Source organism: Balaenoptera ricei, chromosome 17 (assembly GCF_028023285.1).
Source record: "Balaenoptera ricei isolate mBalRic1 chromosome 17, mBalRic1.hap2, whole genome shotgun sequence".
Lineage (NCBI taxonomy): Eukaryota > Metazoa > Chordata > Mammalia > Artiodactyla > Balaenopteridae > Balaenoptera > Balaenoptera ricei.
The window spans coordinates 368,773-389,127 of NC_082655.1; the positions used below are offsets into that span (position 1 = coordinate 368,773).

At 65.6% G+C, this 20,355-nt stretch overlaps 2 protein-coding genes and 1 long non-coding RNA gene across 6 annotated transcripts; 2 read left to right on the forward strand and 1 right to left on the reverse strand.

Moving 5' to 3' along the window:
• Positions 1–957: 957 nt before the first annotated feature.
• TONSL (tonsoku like, DNA repair protein) lies at positions 958–13,211 on the forward strand. The gene is made up of 26 exons (XM_059902353.1): positions 958–1,039; positions 1,140–1,235; positions 1,394–1,536; positions 2,019–2,202; positions 2,598–2,727; positions 2,960–3,131; positions 3,220–3,334; positions 3,872–4,017; positions 4,111–4,263; positions 4,434–4,559; positions 4,902–5,091; positions 6,026–6,105; positions 6,205–6,294; positions 6,571–6,643; positions 6,744–6,907; positions 6,997–7,120; positions 7,242–8,002; positions 8,118–8,194; positions 8,605–8,758; positions 8,841–8,919; positions 9,306–9,607; positions 9,764–9,935; positions 10,650–10,825; positions 11,063–11,136; positions 11,544–11,677; positions 12,884–13,211. Exons 1-26 carry the CDS (start codon positions 1,015–1,017, stop codon positions 13,075–13,077), a joined length of 4,134 nt encoding a protein of 1,377 aa, XP_059758336.1. The 5' UTR covers positions 958–1,014; the 3' UTR covers positions 13,078–13,211.
• Positions 13,201–19,156, forward strand: VPS28 (VPS28 subunit of ESCRT-I). 4 transcript variants are annotated; one of them, XM_059902351.1, is made up of 10 exons: positions 13,201–13,211; positions 16,090–16,160; positions 16,725–16,753; positions 16,874–16,911; positions 17,140–17,229; positions 17,957–18,062; positions 18,174–18,275; positions 18,605–18,658; positions 18,733–18,824; positions 18,921–19,156. In XM_059902351.1, exons 2-10 carry the CDS (start codon positions 16,124–16,126, stop codon positions 19,036–19,038), a joined length of 666 nt encoding a protein of 221 aa, XP_059758334.1. In that variant the 5' UTR covers positions 13,201–13,211; positions 16,090–16,123; the 3' UTR covers positions 19,039–19,156. The 4 variants fall into 4 exon arrangements, with proteins under 4 accessions (XP_059758334.1, XP_059758332.1, XP_059758333.1 ...); XM_059902349.1 differs by lacking the exon at positions 13,201–13,211 and adding an exon at positions 14,360–14,429 and having other exon boundaries at positions 16,092–16,160; XM_059902350.1 differs by lacking the exon at positions 13,201–13,211 and adding an exon at positions 14,441–14,743 and having other exon boundaries at positions 16,092–16,160.
• Positions 13,237–14,910, reverse strand: LOC132352048 (uncharacterized). Its single transcript, XR_009498568.1, has 2 exons — positions 13,570–14,910; positions 13,237–13,448 (listed from the first exon to the last, which is right to left on the reverse strand). It is a non-coding gene; the product is annotated as an uncharacterized LOC132352048 (long non-coding RNA).
• Positions 19,157–20,355: the final 1,199 nt, after the last annotated feature.

Here is a 20,355-nt window from a genome sequence, read left to right on the forward strand (position 1 = left end):
GACCAGCCACCCTCCACATCGCTCCCTCCCGGGTAGGCCTTGCTGCCTACCCACTGGCTGAGAATTTTACCCCATTGGGTCTGTTTCCATTTCCATAGGAAATAAAACTGCCCATCTCCCACTCCTTCCGGGCCTCCTCTGGGGACTTTGGGGCGCGAGCCCTGGCACCTAGGGCCCGGGGCCACGCGGCAGGGTGGGGACTGAGAGCCCCGAGGCCCGGCAGGTATTTGGTTCTCGAGGCAGGGGTTGGGGGAAAGGACGGGTACTTAGAGGTCCCCAGGCTCCCCACACCCCCGATCTTCTGCAGCTGAGAGGTTGGTCACAGCGCTCCGAGCCCGGATCCTGCTCCCTTTACCTCTCAGCACAAGACGGTTTTGCAGTTTTAACGAACGCACGCTGAGTTTTCCAGGAATACAAAACTGGCGTGCACACTGAGGAAGCAGGACCGCGCTCGGTTCTTTTTGAAACACACAACCCCCCTCCCGCCGGTAGCAATGGGGGTCGGAGTCCCCACGTGTGACGACTGTGGCGCGTTCAAGGCTGATCCGCAGGTTCTGCGGGGGCGCCTCTGATCATGCCCACAAATCTGAGTGCTCAAGTGCCCGTGGTCTCCGAGGCCTTCCTCTCCTCCCACGCGAGGGCAGTCCGTTCCTCAGGCCAAGTAGCGTGGGTGGGTAGGTTTGCTTGTGTGCGGGATGAGGCAGCACGCGGAGGGAGCCCAGGAGACCCCACCCCAAGGGCGGATGCGGGATGCGGGGTGCGGGGCGGGGCGGGGCGGGGCGGGGGGTGGGGCTCAGCTCGAGGGGAAGACCCAGGAGTCCATGGAGGCGCCCGCCGCTCTTCCGGCCCCGGCGCCAGCCCTACTACAACTACCAGGATGCGTCGGGCGGGTGGACTACACTTCCCGGGATACTCCGCGCCAGGACTGGGCCTGCGCGCTGGGCCTAGGGGTGGGGCTGCCGTGGCGGCGCTAGAGCGCGGGAAGTCCGGAACCCCCGGCACGGCGACCGGAGTATGAGCCTGGACCGCGAGCTTCGCCGTGAGTCCAGGGACTAGCGCCCGGACGCGGGGGCCGGGGGCGGGCCTGGCCCTCCCGGGCGGAGAGGCTCAGCACCCACTCCTCGTCCTTCTTTCTGCAGAGTTGAGCAAGGCTAAGGCTAAGGCCCAGAGGAGCGGGCAGCTGCGGGAGGAGGCAGCCGTCTGCCACCAGCTGGGGGAGCTCCTGGCCAGCCATGGTGCGTGGGGTGGAGTCCGGGCCTGGGAGCGGGGAGCCGGGAGGACCCGGGGGGCGGGCAGGCGGGCCTTCCTGAGTGCCGACCGGCCGCTGCCCCACTGGCCCTCGCGGTCCCTGGCCCACTGCCCGGCCAGACTGAAGCCTGCCCCGCCCGCCCAGGCTGCTACGCGGAGGCCCTGCGAGAGCACCAGCAAGAGCTGCAGCTTTTGGAGACGGCCGACGACCCCCTGGGCTGCGCCGTGGCCCACCGCAAGATCGGAGAGAGGCTGGCGGAGATGGAGGACTACTCGGCTGCCCTGCAGGTGGGAGGAGGCCGCGACGTGGACCCCCACGCTGGCCACACCCAGCTCTCCTGGGCTCTCATCTCCTGGGGGTCCATTTCCGAGAAGGGAGGCCCGGTCTCTGCCGTCCAGGCCTCTGGCTGGAGGGGAGAGGGAGACACGCTGCGATGGGGCCTCACCTTCAGAGAGCCCTGCGCCGGGCCCTGGTAGCCTGGTCCTTGGGTGGGTGTGCCACAGTGGGGGTCCAGGCCCTCTGTCCACACAGAACTGCCCTGGCCCCGGCTTCTGGGGCTGCCACCGCCCAGCTAACTACCGGTCAGTGTCTCTCCCCCAGTGACTTTGGCTGGCCCGAGTGTGGTGCCACCATCCCCACAGGCAGTCCTTGGCATAGAGAAAATGGGGTGTTGCAGCCTGGCTTTGGCCTGCTCTGTGGGGGCTTGGGGGACACATGGGGTTTACTTGACATGGGGTTGGCTCACAGTGGCCATTCTTCTGTGCTCCAGCACCAACACCGCTACCTGGAGCTGGCATGTTCCTTGTCCAACCATGTTGAGCAGCAGAGGGCCTGGGCCACCATTGGCCGCACCCACCTGGACGTCTATGACCACCACCAGTCACAGGATGCCTTGCTGCAGGCACAGGGAGCCTTTGAGAAAAGCCTGGCTATCGTGGACGAGAAGCTGCAGGGTAACTGCCCTTGGAGACTGGCCCTCCCCGCCTTCTGCCTTCCTGAGCTCTGCAGGGAGAAGAGGCTACAGCCCCGTTGCCCGCCCTGCCTGTGTGGTGGGTCCACCTGCCTGGGCCCTCCCTTTGTGAGGTTGAGATCGGTTCTCAGAAGCAGCAGCCCTCCCCCAGCTGCCTCCCCCCCCCCCCCCCCCCCCCCCCGCCCCGCAGAGCCTGTGCTCCTCACGATCTCGGGTCCGGCTGCCTTTGCTCTTTCTCACTCCGCTCTACCTGCAGCAGAACCCCTGGCACCTACAGTGAGAGGTGGGAGGAGGGGTCCAGGAGAAGCTGGCCAGGGCCCAGGGCTGGAGACCCCAAGTGGGGGTAGGGCACTGAGTGTCTGGAGGGGCGTCTTCCAGGCTCACTGACCAAGCGAGAGCTGAGTGAGATGAGGACCCGACTTTACCTCAACGTGGGCCTCACCTGCGACAGCCTGCAGCAGGCGGCGCTGTGCCACGCCTACTTCACCAAGAGCATCTACCTTGCCGAGTAAGGCCCCGCTCGGCCCCAGGAGGGAGCGGCTGGGGCCTGGGCTGCTCCCAGGGTCCTCCCGAGAGGGCAGCCGGGCTGACCTCACCCCTCCGCCCAGTCAGTTTCCTGTTAGCAGAGGGGCAGCCTTGGCTCTGTGGGGGCCGGAACCCTAAGTGGCATCGGTGAGTGCTTGCCGTGCTGGCCCTAAGCGGCAGTGCCCCGGGCACTGAGCTCCTGTCCCCACCCACAGGCAGAACCACCTGTACGAGGACCTGTTTCGCGCCCGCTACAACCTGGGCGCCATCCACTGGCGGCGGGGGCAGCACTCTCAGGCCATGCGCTGCCTGGAGGGGGCGCGGAAGTGCGCGCGCATCCTGAAGCAGGGCTCCCTGGAGAGCGAGTGCTGCCTGCTCCTCTCGCAGGTGCTGCTCCTCAGTGGCTCCGGGCCCTGCTCCCGGGTGGGCTTGGGCCTTCAGGAGCCTGCGGGCCTCACCTTCCCTTGCCCTCCAGGTCCTCCAAGACCTAGGGGATTTTTTGGCCGCCAAGAGAGCCTTGAAGAAGGCCTATCGGCTTGGTTCCCAGAAGCCTTTGCAGAAGGCACTGGTCTGCCGGACCCTCAAGTATGGTGAGCCTAGGAGGGGATGGGGGGGCTGAACCCCCTGAGAAGGGGTAGGGAGGGCTCCTGTCCTTCAGCAGAGGAGGCCTGGGCGTGTGTCCTTTGGGAGGTGGCAGCGTCCGTAGGGCACCCGTCTCCCCCCACTTCTTGTTGGGAGGGGCCTCATTTTTCTCTGAGCTACGCACAGAGTGTCAGAGGGGCACCCAGGGTGGTCAGGAGGCTAGTGTCTATGCACCAGCCAGCTTCGTTGGCAAACTCGAGAGAAAAGCCGCCCCGCCTAACGGGGTGGGAGCGTGGACGGTGCGTGTGGCCTAGCAGGACTGATAAGTGGCGGTCAGCAGGGCCCCACCCCATGCTGCGGACCAGCCCCTGCCCTGACTTGTCGTTAGTTGGTTCTTCTACTCTTGCTGCGACCCCACGAAGTAGTTCCTCCTACCACCCCCCTTACCAGGGGGTGAGCGGAGGCTCTGGCAGGTGGCTGGCTGCTTAAGGGCATGGGGTCAGGCCCCAGGCTGTGCCGCCCCTGCACCAGGCTCTTTCTGGCAGTGCTGGCGGTGGTCCGCCTGCAGCAGGAGCTGGAGGAGGCTGAGGAGAGTGACCCGCGGGGTGCCGTGGGCATCTGCGAGCAGCTGGGGGACCTGTTCTCCAAGGCGGGCGACTTCCCCAAGGCCGCCGTGGCCTACCAGAAGCAGGTGCGTGCCCGGGCTGGGGCGGGGGTGAGGGCACCGGGGCTGTGGACTGCGGGGTGTGGCGCAGCCCTGGCCTCGCTGTTGCCGCTTTCCCAGCTGCAGTTCGCGGAGCTGCTAAACAGGCCGGGGCCTGAGCTGGCCGTCATCCACGTGTCCCTGGCTGCCACCCTGGGGGACATGAAGGACCACCGCCAGGCCGTGCGCCACTATGAAGAGGAGCTGAGGCTGCGGGACGGCAGCGCCCTGGAGGTGAGGGGTCACGGCGCCCTGCCCTGCCCGGGGCTCTGTCCCAGGACTGCTGCCCTCGGGGGTGGGCACGGGAGGGCTGTCGTCCTTCTGTCTCGTGTGGGCAGCCATGGGGAGCCGGGGCCAGCTGGGTGCGGGGGCAGCCGCCACCGAGTTCATGCCTCCTCCTCCAGGAGGCCAAGACCTGGTTGAACATCGCGCTGTCCCGCGAGGACGCCGGTGACGCCTACGAGGTGCTGGCGCCGTGCTTCCGGAAGGCGCTCAGCCGTGCCCAGCAAGCTCAGCAGCCGCGGCTGCAGGTGTGGGAGCCCGTCCGTCCGTCCGTCCGCCCGCCCGCCCGGGGTCCCCACGCACAGCTTCCCCGCGGCCTGTCTGTCCCCCGTCCCTGTCTCTGCTCTGGCCCTGAGCTGGGTGTGCCCTGCTCCTCAGAGGCAGGTCTTACGGCACCTCCACGCGGTGCAGCTGAGGCTGCAGCCTCAGGAGGCCCCTGGCACTGAAGCCAGGCTGCAGGTGTGGGAGCCCGTCCGTCCGTCCGCCCGCCCGCCCGCGCTGGGGTCCCCACGTACAGCTTCCCCGCAGCCTGTCTGTCCCCCGTCCCTGTCTCTGCTCTGGCCCTGAGCTGGGTGTCCCCTGCTCCTCAGAGGCAGGTCTTACGGCACCTCCACGCGGTGCAGCTGAGGCTGCAGCCTCAGGAGGCCCCTGGCACTGAAGCCAGGCTGCAGGAGCTGAGGCCGGCTGAAGGTGAGGAGGAGGAGGGGGACGAGGAAGACGAGGAGGACGAGGGGGACGACGCCGCCCTGGAGGCCATCGAGGTGGAGCTCTCAGAGAGCGGTGAGGCTTGGACGCTGTGCCGGTGGCCCCGGCGTTCCCTCCCTGACGCCTGCGCGGGGCCGGGGCCGGTGGGTCCTGCTCACAGGCTCATGATGGGAGGGAACAGCCCAGCGCGGGGTGGGCAGCTGGCGCAGGTGAGACAGGTGGAGGAGGGTGGAGGAGGGGGTGGGTGCAGGGAGCTGGGCACAGCCGGTGCCGGGAAGCTGGCGGGCGTCTGCAGGGGCGGTGGCTCGGGGCAGACCTGGGGAAACGCACCACAAGCGGGCAGAGGAGCCAAGCGGGTCCCGAGACCCTCGAGGGCCCGCGCATGTTCCCCTGAGGCCAGCGTGCTCAGCTCCGTGGGGCAGCCGTGAGGGTGAGCTGTGGCGGAAGCCGGCTCAGGCAGCGGGCCAGTGGGTGGGCTTCAGGAGTCAGCTGGCTCCTGGCTGCACGGTCCCGGAGTGGCTTCAGTTTTGAACTCGAGGGGCCTCCAGAACCTCCGGGAAGTTTCAGCCTTGCCTTAGGCGGGTGCCGAGCTGGGCGTGGCTCGTAGATAGGTGTGGGGGAGGGTCCGCAGGAGGGGCGGGGAGAGAGCACCCAAAAGGAGAACTTCAGGCGATGCTCTCCATAGGCAGTTACCCACGGAGGAGAAGGAGGTGCCAGGAAGGGCCAGAGGTGCAGGAGGGAGCAGGGGCGAGGAGCGGGGTTGGGCTGAGAGCAGGCGGGGGCAGAAGGCAGAGGCACCGGGACTCATGCAGGCGGAGGACGCCTGGGCTCCAGGGTCGAGCTGTGTCCACCCTGGGCCTGACTTGGCCCGACAAGGATGCTTGCCAGGAAAGAGACGGCAGAGGTCTGGCGTGGGGGAGGCTGACCCACAGGGCCGTCTCCTGGGCGCAGGAGAGCTCGGGGCAGGGGGCTAGGCTCAGCTGGGCTGGCGGGCCTGGTTCCGTTCCAGAGGATGAAGCTGACGGGTCCCAGCGGTTGGAGGAGGAGGAGGAGCTTCGGGGCTGCCTGGGCCAGCGGAGGGTGAGCAAGGTGAGGACGGCGGCTGAGCGGGTGTGGCGCCCTCCCCTGCGCGCCAGTGCCGCCCTGTCCCCTCACGCCTACGCCCCCACGGGGCGACTGTGCCCACAGTGGAACCGGCGCAACGACGTCGGGGAGACCCTGCTGCACCGAGCCTGCATAGAGGGCCAGCTGGGCCGCGTCCAGGACCTCGTGAGGCAGGTGGGCATGCTGCCCCACCCCCGTCACCCTGCGGCCATAGCAGGGGCTCTCGCTGGGGTACTGTCTCCCCAGGGGCCAGGGCAGGGCGCAGGGGCCGGAGCCAGCGCTGGGGACTCTGTTCTTGTGGTGGGGAGTGTCTCCCTCACTCTGGTGTGATCTGGGCCAGGGCCAGGCTCGGGGGTGGGCCCCGGGGGCCCTCCTCAGGCTTCAGAGCCCCAGGGCAAGGCCAGGCTGTGGGGTACTCGGGGCCAGGCTCCTTCCCGTTCTTTGTCACAGGGCCACCCCCTGAACCCTCGGGACTACTGTGGTTGGACACCCCTGCACGAGGCCTGCAACTACGGGCATCTGGGTGAGCGTGGGACCGGGGGGGTGCTAGCATACGACAGGGAGAGGGAAAGGGTCCCTTCCAAGGAAGGGCCCGGGAGGTGGCTCATACCCCCTGTCCACAGACATTGTCCGTTTCCTGCTGGACCATGGGGCAGCGGTGGATGACCCGGGTGGCCAAGGCTGTGAGGGTATCACTCCCCTGCACGACGCCCTCAACTGTGGCCACTTTGAGGTGGCCCAGCTGCTCATTGAGCGAGGAGCGTCGGTCACCCTCCGAACCAGGAAGGTGAGCACAGACGCAGGCCAGGCAGGCGTGGGCCGCGCGCGGTTGGTGGTACTGCTGCTGCCAGCCCTGCTCAGCTGGGTACCCCACAGGGCCGCAGCCCGCTGGAGACGCTGCAGCAGTGGGTGAAGCTGTACTGCAAGGATCTGGATGGCGAGACGCGAGAGAAGGCTGCTGCCATGGAGACGCTGCTCCAGGCGGCCTCTTCGGGCCAAGGCATGCGGGGACCTCCTCTGCCCCTAGGGACACCTTGCTCCTCAGCCTGAGAGTCCCCGGGGCCCTGGGTGGCGGGGATGGTGCCGGGCACTGCCTCACAATAGATTCGATCTCTCCGCAGCTCCCCACAGCTCCCTGGCTCCCCCGACCCTCCCAAGTAACCACCTTTTTGACCCTGAGACCTCTCCTCCCTCAAGTCCCAGCCCAGGACCCCCAGAAGCCTGTCAGGCCAGTGCCAGGGTCTCCCAGGGGCTGGCGGTGCCAGCTGCGGCCAGGCCTTGGAGGAGCAGGCACAAGCTGGCCAGCAGTAGCAGCTCGGAGGGGGAGGACAACCCAGGCCCGCCCCAGCCAACCCAGAAGAGGCTCCGGCACTCTGGCCCATCACTGCCCGCCACGGCCCGGATGCCCGGCCCTGCCAGTGACGGGGAGGCAGCCACAGCGAGTGCCGGCTGGGCAGCCTCCCGGGCGGCCGTCGGCAGTGCGGGCAGTGCCCAGAGCTGCCGCCTGGGCCCCAGCCCCCCTCGAGGCCCCGGCGAGGCCCCCACCCCCTGGGCGGCGCTCCTGCCTAAGGAGGAGAGCTTGGCCGGGGACTGGCTGGAAGAGGACTTGCCGCTGGCCCGCGGTCACCGGGGCAGCCACCCGCCCCGCCCCCGGAGCAGTGCGGGTGGCAGCAGACACGGTGCCTCGGGGTCAGGCAGTGACGCGAGTGCCGTCAGGCCTCGGGCCCGGGCCAGGCAGAGCCGACTGTCCTGTCTCAAGAGGTGGAGTGCAGTGGTCAGAGCAGATGCAGCCTGCAGCTCAGCCGCAGAGCCCGCGCGGAGCCCTGATGTCCCCAGGGCCTTGGGGCCCACTGGGGGAAACCCTGCAGCAGGCCAGCCCCTGGTGGGTGTGCAAGCCTGGAGCAGAGCTGCCGCCCAGGCTGGGGCGGTTGGGGGTAGTGGGCGGGGGGCTCCGTCTCTCCTGCCTCAGGCTGTTCTTCCCTGCCCACACCTGCTAGGGTCAGGCCCTGCTCCCTCCCATCCGAGTTCGAGTTCGTGTTCAGAATAATCTTTTCCTCATCCCCGTTCCACACAGGTAAGGTGTCACCTGTCTTCTCCCAACCCCTGGCTCCCTCTGCGCCTCTGCGGGTTCTGGGCCGGGGGATGGTGCGCAGGGGCAGCAGAGGGCCCTCGTAGCTGTAGATGGCGCGGGATGTGTGTTGAGAATCCATCTGGTTTTATACCCCACCTCTGGGGGGCTGGTAGCTGGGGGAGGTGATGGCAGACACAGACTCGGGGAGGCCCTGCGTCCCTAGAAACGGCCCGGAGGTGCTGCACGTGTGCACGGGGCACTGGCGTGTCACACGTAGGGGCAGGGGGAGAGGAAGGAGCCAGACGAGGGAGCTGTGGACGCCAAGCTGGGATGGCAGGACCCCGGGGGCCTCTCCTCAGCGCGTGCAGGAACCTGGCCAGGTCCAGGACTCCGCTCGCCCGCTGTCCCCACAGCAGGGAGACCCACTCCGTGGCCTGGCTGGCTGAGCGCGCTGCCCAGCGTTACTACCAGGCCTCTGGGCTGCTGCCTCGGCTCTCCCTGCAGAAGGAGGGGGCCCTGCTGGCCCCACAGGACCCCATCTCCGACGTGCTGCAGAGCAACGAGGAGGTGAGCGGCAGGGCCGGGCCCTGAGCTCGGGGTGTTCTCCAGCACTGCGTGCCGGGGGCTGCACACCGCTGGTGCTTTCCAGGTGTTGGCTGAGGTGACTTCGTGGGACCTTCCCCCGCTGACGGACCGCTACCGCCGGGCCTGCCAGAGCCTGGAGCAAGGTAAGGGCCCAGGGGGCCCTGCGGCGGTGGCCTGGGCAGAGGGCTGGGTGTGTGGGCTCCACCTGCCCGTGCCACTCCCAGGTCTGCGGGCCTCGACTCCCAGGACCCCAGGTGTTCACCAGGGTCCCTTCCCGCCACACCTGTTCTCGGCTTTTCCTCCCCTACCTAGTGGCCCTGTGTGTAGGTAGTGGGGGGGGGGGGGAGGATTGGCCCCGTCTGGAGGTAGATGAGCACCACCCACCGTCTGCGGCGTGGCTCCTGGGCCACGGGGTCCACAGGCCTCTGGTGGCTGCGCCAGGGCTCGTGGGCGAGGAGGGGCTGCCTGGTTTGCCTCAGGTGACGCACAGGGCAGGCTGTGGTCCTCGTGACGCCACGTCCCCCTCCAGGGGAGCACCAGCAGGTGCTGCAGGCGATGGAGCGTCAGGGCTCGGGCCCCGCGTTCAGCGCCTGCTCCCTGGCGCTGCGCCAGGCCCAGCTCACGCCGCTGCTGCGGGCCCTGAAGCTGCACTCGGCGCTCCGGGAGCTGCGCCTGGCCGGGAACCGGCTGGGGGATGGATGTGTTGCCGAGCTGCTGGCCGCCCTGGACACCGTGCCCGGCCTGACCCTCCTCGACCTCTCCTCCAACCACCTGGGCCCTGAAGGCTTGCGCCAGCTTGCTGCGGGCCTCCTGGGGCAGTCCGCCTTACAGGTAGAGGCGTGGGGAACAGTGGGCCGGTACCAGGGCAGCATCTGAACGTCCATATCTAGCCCATCCCTGGGTGGGAAGGCGCGGTTGAGAGTGCTGGCCGGTACCCAGCTCCGGGTGGCCCAGACCAGATCCTCTGGGGAACCCATGTCTCCACAGAACTTGGAAGAGCTGGACTTAAGCATGAACCCCCTCGGGGATGGCTGTGGCCAGGCCCTGGCCTCCATCCTACGGGCCTGCCCCTTGCTCAGCACCCTGCACCTCCAGGCCTGTGGCTTTGGCCCCAGCTTCTTCCTGAACCACCAGGCGGCCCTGGGCAGCGCCTTCCAAGGTGAGCTGCCGGGCACGTCCACTCCCTGGCCCCACTCGAGCGCAAGGACCGCTAGGGCATGAGCCCGGCTTCCGGGAGCACGTAGGCGCACGTGCAGGTGCTGGACCTGTCTGGGCTCAGAGGGACGCCGGGTGCTTGCCTGGCCTGGGCGGCCCCCTCAGGACGCAGCCAGTCCCAGCTACGCTGCAGGCCAGAGCCCCAGCCCCACGGCTCTCACCAGGTCTGAGCATCCCGTTTGCCGGAGGCGATTCCGCCACAAGCCCACTGGGGCTGCAGAGACCCGCCGTCCCAGCGCTGAGAAGCTGGAAACTGGGGTCCTCTGGGGGGCTTTCCACAGAGCTATGAGCACAGCGGCACGGGAGGAGGGGTCTGGGACTGGGGTGGCAGATGGAGTGCTCCCCGCCCCGCCCCACCACACCACATGTGGGTGTCCCAGCCTAGGGCCTGTCTCGGGTCACCTGGGGCCATCCTGTTGTCAGTAGGGGCAGGTAGAGGACCCAGAAATGGTGGGAAGAAGCTGGGCTCAGGAGTCCAGTTCTTCCCCCTCTCCACTGGGAGACACTGGGCCAGAGCCACCCGTTTCCCTGCACACCAAACCTCAGGGACGAGGACGGCTTCCCGAGGGTCACGAGGGTTCTGGGCCCAGGACTGTGCGGCAGGGCTGGGGGCGGCGGCAGCACGCGGGGCTGACAGAGGCTCTGGCCCTTGGTACAGGCGCCAAGTGCCTGAAGACACTGTCCCTGTCTTACAACGGCCTGGGCACCTCCGCCCTGGCCCAGGCCCTGCGGAGCCTGCCAGTTCGCACCCTCCTGCGCCTGGAGCTGGGCTCTGTGGCCGCCAGCAAGAGTGACCCAGGCCTCATGGAGCCCGTGGTCAGCTACCTGACCAAGGTATGCGGTCAAGGAGGGACACTAAGCCAGAGGCACCTTGGGCCACCCAGGATTGGCGGGTGGTGCTGGGAAGAGGCTTGCACGTTTGGAAAAAACAGAGGCGGGGAAAGCTTTCTGTGGGCCTGCCTGCCTCAGGCTGTGAATTCCTGGCCAGCAGGAAGGACACCTGGGATCCAGGGAGGCAGGGAGGGCAGGTCCCCCACTCAGGCCAGCTCCCCTTGGGCCTCCGCTGTCTAGGAAGGCTGCGCCCTGGAGCACCTGGGCCTGTCGGCAAACCACCTGGGCGATGAGGCCGTGAGAGATCTGAGCAGGTAATGCCAGCCAGCTTGTGCCACCACCATCCTGCAGGGGTTCTGATCTCAGGGCCCAGGAGCCCGGGGAAGCTGGGGCTCCTTGCCCCGGCGTGCCCCGAGACCTGGCCGCCAGCCACTAGCCTGCTTCCTGGCTGGCCCTCGTGTCTCTCTTCATGCTCCCACAGCTCTCGAGACTCTTTCCCTCTGGTGTGTCCTCTCCTGTCACCCTTTGTCCAGCAGCCCAGGCAAGGGCCACTGCTTCTGTGGCCCTCCAGCCTCAGCTGGCTTGTGGGAGTGTGAGGCACCCGTGCCCGGCTGGGGGCAAAGCCTGTGGGCCTGGCCTGTAGCTCCCCGAGCCTTGGGGTCACCTGGGGCAGCTTCCCCTCGTGATGGAAGCCGACCCCCGGGCTTCTTCCCTGTCTCAGATGTCTGCCTCTCTGCCCCTCGCTGGCCTCGCTGGACCTGTCTGCCAACCCCAAGATCAGCTGTGCTGGCCTGGAGGAGCTCCTGTCTGCCCTCCAAGGGCGGCCCCAAGGCCTCAGCTTCCTCGGCCTGTCAGGTGAGCTCTGGGTATGGTGGCTATACCTGCCACACCGGAGCTGGTGACCCAGCTTCCTCCTCGAGGACCTGCCTTAGGCCCAGGTGCCTCCTCTGAAGGGGCCGTCACTGCCACCAGCCAGACCGCAAGGGTGGGCTGGGCCCCTTGGGGTTGCCACAGCGGAGGACGGTGACCATTGTGACTGGAAGCAGGTGTGAGCCTCGCTCCTCAAACCGTAGGGCGGGAGGACCGTGGGTCTCTGTCTCTGGCCTGGTCAGCCTGACCCTCGAGACCATGGCTGGGGGACCCACTGCCACAGGGACTTTCTCGTTCCTGTTGTCCAGAGGGAGGGACGTCGGGCTAGGGTGGCAATACCTGCCTCTGAGAGACCCTCTCGCTTCCTGGCCAAGGCTGCCCTGACCCTACCGTCCAGGCCTATGGCCTGACTTAGCTGGTTTCTCTGGCCACGCCCCGGTGCAGGACCCTACCAGAGCTGTCTTGAGAAGGACCCCAGGGAGGTGCATTTGGTGAACTGGCCACCCAGCAGCCTGGCACATCCTGCTGGGGCCCAGGGCAGGACAGAGCAGGCTTTGCCCTCTAGAAGAACAAGGGCTGGGAGTGGGTCTACACACAGGGGACCCCGGGGTTCTTCCTGCTCCTCGCCCACGGGCCCACAGGGCCAGCCTGGCTCCTCCAGGAAGGCCCCCCTGAAGGTGGGCTGGTAGGAGACCTGCGCTCAGCTGAGGGGCTGCTCCCCACACACCTGGCTTCTTGGCACCTGCACCCTCTCACCAAGCTCCCTGGGGTCGTGAGCCTGCTGGGTATTCTCTGGTCTCTCTGAGGATTGAGCCTTGTAGCTCAGTGTCTTGAGACTCACAGGTAGCCCTTTGGGTCCATTTTATGGAGGGAGAGACCCAGGCATCGTCAGACAATGGCAGAGGCACAGATGTGAATGCGGTGTTTACTTTAGCCAACCTCCCTCGTGCCCGACCACTGGCTGGGAAGGGAGTCCACAGTCCTGGGCACACTAGGCCTGGGAGAGCACACTCCTTCCTAGAGAATTATCGGGCCTCTGCTGGCCTTTGCTCATGCCCCTCGCTGCAGCCCTTGGGGCCTCAGAGGAAGTGGCAAAGAGAAAAGCCCCACAGGGCCCCCCTCTACGAACACCACTGGTTCCCGCGGGCCCCCGGCCATAGCCTGAGGCCTACTCCTGCCTTCCCTCTGCAGGCTGTGCTGTCCAGGGCCCCCTGGGCCTGCGCCTCTGGGACAACTTAACGGTGCAGCTGCAGGAGCTGCAGCTGTGCAGCAGACGTCTCTCTGCTGAGGACCGGGATGCCGTGCATCAGCTGCTGCCCAGCCGGCCGGGCCCCAGAGCGTGCACCCTGGACCGGGGCCCCAGGCTCTTCTTCAGGCACCTCTGACTGCCTGAGCCAGCCCCGCCCGCCCCGCCCGCCCAAGCCTCTAACAAAGGAAGCCGCTGCTGCCGCCTCCCTCCCTGCTGTGGCCTTCCGAGGGGTTCACTGTGCTGTCAGAGCGCTCTGGAATGAGGCCTCCCTCCCCAATAAGCAGTGAGCCACAACCAGCAGAGAGAGGGTTTATTCACAGGCAGCCAAGTGAGGGGACAGGAGGACGGATCTCACACTGGCCTCCCCAAAGTAGGGGCGTAGGGTATTTACGGGATGAAGAAGCAGGTTGGGGGAATTCCCTGGCAGTCCAGTGATTAGGACTCCAACACTTTCACTGCCGACAGCCTGGGCCTGGTTCCATGTTCAGGGAACTAAGATCCTACAAGCTGTGTGGCCAAAAAAGAAAGGAAAAAAAAAAGGCAGGGTGATTTTAAGCATGGGGAAAGGAGATTGGAGGTAGGAAAAAGGTGACATAATCTGTGTTCTGCAGAGGTGTGTCTGAATTACCTGCTTCCTCATGGGACCCATGTTAAAAAATGGCACATGATCTGAGGGTGGGGGCTTGGGCCCTCTGATGTCAAAAGGTCATTCACTGGACACCTGTGCAGGCCCAGTATTAGGGTTGGTGGTCCCAACCAGTCTTAACTGGCTTGAGCTCAGACTGGACACAGGTGACTCCAAGTTCCTGGAAAACAACTCAGAGCAAACATCTTATTTTTCAGGACATGCACGTTTTTGTATCAACAATTAAAGGCGAGCTTGGTCAGTGAAGGCAGGTTACAAGCGGAGGGCTTTTTTTCATTGAAGTACACTTAATTTGCAATGTTGTGTTAGTTTCAAGCGTACAGCAAGGCAATTCAGCTCAGTTTTGTATATATGTTTTGTATATATGTTGTTTTTCAGATTCTTGTCCATTATAGGTTATTAAAAGATACCGAATATAGTTCCCTGTGCGGTACAGTAGGTCCTTGTTGTTTGTGGAGGAGTTTTTACGAAGCTGTAAAGACAAGCTCAAGGATTTCTGTTAACCCTGTGGGGCACAGTTTCCAGGACAGATCCGGCCACTTAGAGGCCCTACAGGTGAAGGCAAAGCCTTCTCCCTTCGTTACCTCTTCCGGTTCCTATCAGGCATGGCTGGATCAGACCCGTAGAGTGTTACCCCCGGCCTGGCCTGGCCTGGCCTCAGCGCGGGGTTGCGGGGAAGTAGCCAGAAGCCCAGGCGGACCGGCCCCGCGCGCAGGCGCAGACATCAGGACCCGGCGCCGAGGAAGTGCGCGCAGGCGCATACATCGGGGCCCGCGCACAAGCGAAGACGTCAGGGAGCGCTCCGCCCCCGCGCCATTTCCGGGATCCGCGAGGCCTCCCAGGTACTCCAGGCCGGGGGCGGGCGGGAAAGGCGGCCCTGGCTGAGGCCCGGGGGTGTCGCTGTGCCGCGGAGGGCACTCCGCGCCCGTGCTCCTCCTCGCTCTCCGTCTTGTGGTCCCCTCTCCCGGTGCCCGGCTCTCCTGGCTCCCCCCAGGGCTCCAGAGCCGTTTCCCCGGGACTGGCGCCTCCGAGCGCGGCGCTCAGACCGCCGGGCCCGAAGGTTCCCGCGGCCTATGCGCCCCGCACCCGGCCCGCCCGATCGCCCACCGCGCTCATTGGGCTTTCTCTAGAAGCTCGCCGTTCTGGGTCGGGGCAGGTTGGTGAGGTTCAGCCGAGTATTCGCTTGTGGCCGTGGACGTCCGTTTTCGTGGCTGCGTGGAATCTCGCTGTAGAGCCACAGACGATCCGTTTTTTCCTTCTCTCCGTTGCGCCTCCTCTCTGATGCGGCGGGAGGGTGGCTCAGTGGTATCCGTGTCCCCACCCCACCCCCGCGGGCTCTCGTAATTGCGTCGGCCTTCTCGGCCCCGCCCCCGCTCCCCTGCTGCTTAACTTGTACAACCTTGGCCTTTCCCAGCCCTGATCCCGCCTTCCCTCTGCCCAGCCTCCGCACGCCGGGGTGCCCGGGGCTCAACGTGGGCTGCTTTCCTTTCTACCTTGGTTCGCCCTTAGCCATCTCCTGTGGGACGCCATCCATCCCCTCATTGCCACTGGCTCAGCCCTGCCAGCCCCGGCCTCTCCCCTGATCTCCAGCCGCCTCAGCAGCTTCCTCGGATGTCTGTGGAGCCTCTCAAAGCCAACAGATCAACCGCAGCGCTTTCCTGCACACCAGCCTGCCCTCCACACCTACTTTGTTCACTTTCTCCATCTCAGTTCACCTCACTGTCATGGTGCCACTGGTCCAGAAATAAGGGTGTCATTCTTGAGTCCTTTTTACTTTTTACCCCTTTTCAAATTCTCCATTGGGTCTGGTGGTTCCATCTCCAAAGCACGTCAGGACGTGGCCCCAGTCACCGCATCAACTTCCGGAGTGGGCAAGCGATCCTGCTTCCACGGTCGGCTCAGCCCGCCGCCCACCTGGAGCCGGAAGGACTTTCTTCAGTCTTCCAGTAGTTACCTCTGGCTGTGCCAGGATAAACCCAGACTCCTTCTCCTGGCCTGTGAGATCTGTGCCCTTTGATCCCCCTGCCTCTCTGTCCTCATTCCTAGGACGCCCCTCACCCCCTAGGACGCCCCTCACTCAGAAAGCTCACCGTCCCCCCCGCCCCCCCCCCACGCTTGTCTGTTTTTCTAAATTCATTCCTGCGTAAAGACCTCACATTATACGTGCTATCGTATGTGCTGTTCTCTCTGCCCAAACGTTCACCCAGGTCATTCATCTGATAGTTGCAGCCCCTTCCTCTCCTGGCCACCTGACTCAGAGCAACCTGCCCTGACCATGCTCCAGGGCACCCCTCCCCCACCCACCCCCTCTGCCATCCTGCCCTTGCTCACTCCTGAGATGCTCACCTGCACCTGCTTCCTGCCGGCAGCCTCCAGGGTGGCTTGGTATTCCCAGCACGGTGCACAGCACCCTGTGTGTTCATTGCTGAGGATGGGGAAGCTCTTCATGAGGCCCAGGGGTGTTAGGGGGTCACCTTTGCGTCAGCACTGGCTCTGCTCCCTAGGTCTCTGTACTGTGGCCACCTGAGCCTGCAGGATGTTTCACGGGATTCCAGCCACTCCTGGCATGGGAGGTGAGTGTGGCCCAAGCTGGGCCCAGGGACCCAGAGGGCCTAGGCTTTCAGCCTCTGCGGCAGAGGCTGATGGGAGTGGTGGCCAGAGCATTTGGGAGGTCTATAAGTGTCTGCCCCCGCAAGACCTCAGGTAGTGGCCAGGGGCCCAGAGACCTCCTCCAGGTGGGGTCAGCTGGGCGCAGAGATGACAGCTTTAGTGTGCCTGGAACCTCAGGGGGTCTTGGGTATCCCACAGTCCCCAAGCCAGGGAATAGATTACAAAGCGTGTGACAAACGTGTGTGCCCATCACTGCATCGTAAGCAAGGTAGCCCAGAAACAGGTGGAATGGAGGACCAGCCCTGGCGTGCAGCCCCCTGGACCCAGAGGCATGTCCTCTGCTCAGGTCACCCCACAAACTAACTGATGGGGATGCCGAGATTGAAATTCCCCCAGCTCCCTTTGGGACATAGCCCGGGGGAGGCCTTGGGAGGGGTGCTGAGATGGGGCTGGGCCAGGGCGGTGGACAAGCTTGCCAGGGTGACCTTCGTAAGCAGCCTGCCAGCTATCTGCCTGTTCTGTCGCAGCCCCTGGAAACAAGCCGGAGCTGTATGAGGTGAGTGGCGGGCACCCGCCTGGCGGCGTTGGCCAATAGTCCTTGTCCACGTGGTCCTCACCGGGGCCCCGCAGCCACTGTGGCGCTACTGGCCGACCCTCTGCCCTGTCTCCCTAACAGGAAGTGAAGCTGTACAAGAATGCCCGTGAGCGGGAGAAGTGAGTCCAGCACCCACGCTGCCTGCCTCCCCCATACTGAGGGTCAGAAGGACATGGGGTCGGCCCAGGGAAACGGGTCCCAAGAAGCCTCTGCCAGGGGTGGGGTGAGAGGGGCAGCCAGACACGGAGCTCTGCCTCGGCGGCACCTGGGGTAGGACTGGCACCCTAGGCTCCGGGACCCCGGCTTCCCTGCCTTGGCGGCCGCGGCTGAAGGAGGCGCCCCCTCAGGTATGACAACATGGCGGAGCTGTTTGCAGTTGTGAAGACGATGCAGGCCCTGGAGAAGGCATACATCAAGGACTGCGTCAGCCCCAACGAGTGAGAGCCCGCTTCCCTGCACCACCAACCCATACTTGGAAGCTTGTTTCTGCCCTCCAGGGCTGGGGTGCTCAGTAAGGAGCAAGGGCGGGGGTCTGAGGCCCACCCAGCGCAAGGAGGGTCCCCTGGGTGCTGGTGGCCTTGGTGCCATCTCAGGCAGGGACGTCCTGGCGGCAGTAGCCCAGCATTCTGGGGAGAGGGGAGCCCAGCGGCCTGGCTTCAGGATTCTGCCCCAGCTTTGCTACCTGGGGCCTCATCAGTGCAAAGGCATAGATGGCGAGCAGGGTGGCACAGGCAGTCGGTCTGTGGGGTGCCACTGGCCAGGCCTGGCAGCCAGGAGGTACGTGGGGCCTTTGTTCGGTGCAGCAGCCCCTCCCCCATAGGACCACGAGCTGTCGACGTGGAGGCACAGCCAACACGGCCCGAGGAGCGGGCCCGAGGGGTCTCGCTGGGCCTCTGTCTGGTGCTGGGCTGGGGGCCAGGCTGCACAGTCCAGGCCAGGTCCGTGTGGGAGCCGTATTTTGGCCATTACCATCTCCCGCCACCTTCCAGAGCTCTTTTTTTGTATAAACCAAGTGGGAAGGCTCGGCCCTCGATGGCCAGTCCCTGGCCCTTCACCCAGCCCTCCGTGCGAGCTGCCACTTGTCTGGAAGGGCCGAGGATAAGCAGGATGTGCCAGGCGGCGCTGGCCTGGCGCTGAGGGCGGCAGCCTGACCCTTCCCCCCAGGTACACTGCGGCCTGCTCCCGGCTCCTGGTCCAGTACAAAGCTGCCTTCCGGCAGGTGCAGGGGTCAGAGGTCAGCTCCATCGATGAATTCTGCCGCAAGTTCCGCGTGAGTGAGCGGCCCCTCCACCCTGAGGGGCCGGGGCGGCCGTGGGCATGGGGGCCATTGGGCTGGGGCTGGGCTGCCCCGTGAGGCCCAGCACCGTGTGCCCTCCCTCAGCTGGACTGCCCGCTTGCCATGGAGAGGATCAAGGAGGACCGGCCCATCACCATCAAGGACGACAAGGGCAACCTGAATCGCTGCATTGCCGACGTCGTCTCGGTGTGGAGGCGGGAGGGCCACGTGCCCACAGCCCCGCGGTGCACAGAGTAGCTGGAGGGGGGTGGGGGGGGCAGTCCTCCTGGGCAGCTTCCGGGAAACCCCCTGAGGCCCCTCCCATCCCAAGGCCCACGTGGGATGTGCCCAGGGCTCTCACCCACTGACAGCTCCTGAGGTGCAGGGTCAGGGTTAGGGCCCACGTGACCCCACGGCCGAGGCTGAGGAGGGCGAGGGCCGGCTGGTGCTGCCCCGGGCCCAACCCTGCAGAGGACCAGGCTGGCGGGGGTCTTTGCCGGGGGCCCACGTCGTCTCACACACACAATTGCCGCCAGCTCTTCATCACAGTCATGGACAAGCTGCGCCTGGAGATCCGGGCCATGGACGAGGTGCGGCTCCCGGGCAGTCGGGGGTGGGGGCAGGGGAAGCGGGGTCGGTGTCCCAGCGGGTCGTGTTTCCGCAGATCCAGCCCGACCTGCGGGAGCTGATGGAGACCATGCACCGCATGAGCCACCTGCCCCCTGACTTCGAGGGCCGCCAGACGGTCAGCCAGTGGTGAGTGTGTCACCTGCTGAGCCGCCCCGTCCGTCCCAGCCCCGTAGCCCCCCCCCCCCCCCGCCCCAGCCCAGCTCTGTGCTCTGTGCCCCACAGGCTGCAGACCTTGAGCGGCATGTCAGCCTCAGACGAGCTGGACGACTCCCAGGTGCGCCAGATGCTCTTCGACCTGGAGTCAGCCTACAACGCCTTCAACCGCTTCCTGCACGCCTGAGCCCAGCCTCCCTACCCCCACCTTCTGCCATGGTCCCGTTTCCCCCGACGTCAGCACACGTTTTGCCGTGCACAGTGGCCTGGAGCCCGCTCCCCCAATAAAGATGCTTTCTGACCTCCCTGCTGCTGTGGGCGCCCCCGCCCCCCCCAGGCCCACCCTGCCTGTTTGTCTGCCCTCTGGGCCTCGGGAGCACGCAGCCCATTCATCAGGGAAGAGCCTCAGTGGCACTTCAGAGGCAGCGGCTTCCCTGGTGAGCACCGCCTGGCAAGCCAGCAGGGGTGCGCCTCCCCCCAGGCCAGGTAGGCTTGCCTCTGCCTGCCACACCTTCCCCCACCCCTCAGCTGAGAGCTTTAGGCAGCGTGGCAGCCCAGCTGGCCAGGTTGGCGCAGAGCCTGACACCTTTGCAGCAGGGCCCATCCTTGTGCGGTAGCTCACAGGAGCCCCGGTTGATAGCTCACAATAGCACAGCTTGTCCTTCTGCCTGCCGCCAAGGGTGTCCCTCACCCGGGAGCAAGGCCCAGCCGGCAGATGCCACGGGAGCCCCAGAGCTGGCCTTGCCCAAAGCCTGGTGGGGAAGCAACGCCAGATCCTTTACTAGTGTTCACCACGCCTGCTCCAAGGCCTTGTGCCGTCAGTGCTGGAAGCTGCCTGGCCCCACAGTGTTCACGTCCGCGTCCTCATCCTCTGGGGCAGACAGCAAGCAGCAAACCAGAGACCAGGGCTCTGGGTTCCAAGGTGGGTTGGTTCCAGTTTTAGCAGCTGTGGCGTTGGGATAAGGGACATGCCAGAGTTTCATTGTAGCATTTTCTCTCTCTTAGTGGTGCTGCTTTGTATCTGGCTTCTAGAGGCAAGCAAATAAAGTGTGTGGTATTTCGAGTGGTGATGGAGGAGGTCCAAGGCTGCCATTGAGGAGGTGCCATTGCATATGGGGTGGTCAGGAACAGCTCTCAGCGTTGAACAGCAGGTCCAGGAGAAGTGAGCAGGGCTCCCTGGGGAAGGAGAAAGGGTGTGGGGAGCCGGGTGGGAAACAGGGCTGGAAGGCGGGTGAGGACTTGGGGTTGTACCCAGGAGCCCTAGGTGCCAGTGAGGGACTCAAGAGCAGAGGCCCTCATCTCCCTTGGGTGTTAGGAGGGAAGAGCAGAGTCAGCAAGTGAGGGGGAGAGACCGTCAGGTTCTGGGTGTGGACTGTGCTGTGTGTGGCGCCCACAGTCTTTGCTGGATGCAGCGGTGGAATGAGAACTCCGGGGTTGCACCCAGGCTTGAGCCTGAGCACCTGGAGGGGTGGAGGAGCTCCGACTGAAATGTGGACACCTGGGG

Bases quoted from the DNA above. Each gene is read 5' to 3' on its own strand.
- TONSL (XM_059902353.1), top strand. From the start codon at position 1,015: ATGAGCCTGGACCGCGAGCTTCGCC. The intron at 2,203-2,597 runs GTAACTGCCCTT...GGCGTCTTCCAG, and splicing joins CGTGGACGAGAAGCTGCAGG to GCTCACTGACCAAGCGAGAG. The intron at 4,560-4,901 runs GTGTGGGAGCCC...CCTGCTCCTCAG, and splicing joins CTCAGCAGCCGCGGCTGCAG to AGGCAGGTCTTACGGCACCT.
- VPS28 (XM_059902351.1), top strand. From the start codon at position 16,124: ATGTTTCACGGGATTCCAGCCACTCCTGGCATGGGAG. The intron at 16,912-17,139 runs GTGAGTCCAGCA...GCGCCCCCTCAG, and splicing joins AATGCCCGTGAGCGGGAGAA to GTATGACAACATGGCGGAGC. The intron at 18,659-18,732 runs GTGCGGCTCCCG...GTGTTTCCGCAG, and splicing joins AGATCCGGGCCATGGACGAG to ATCCAGCCCGACCTGCGGGA.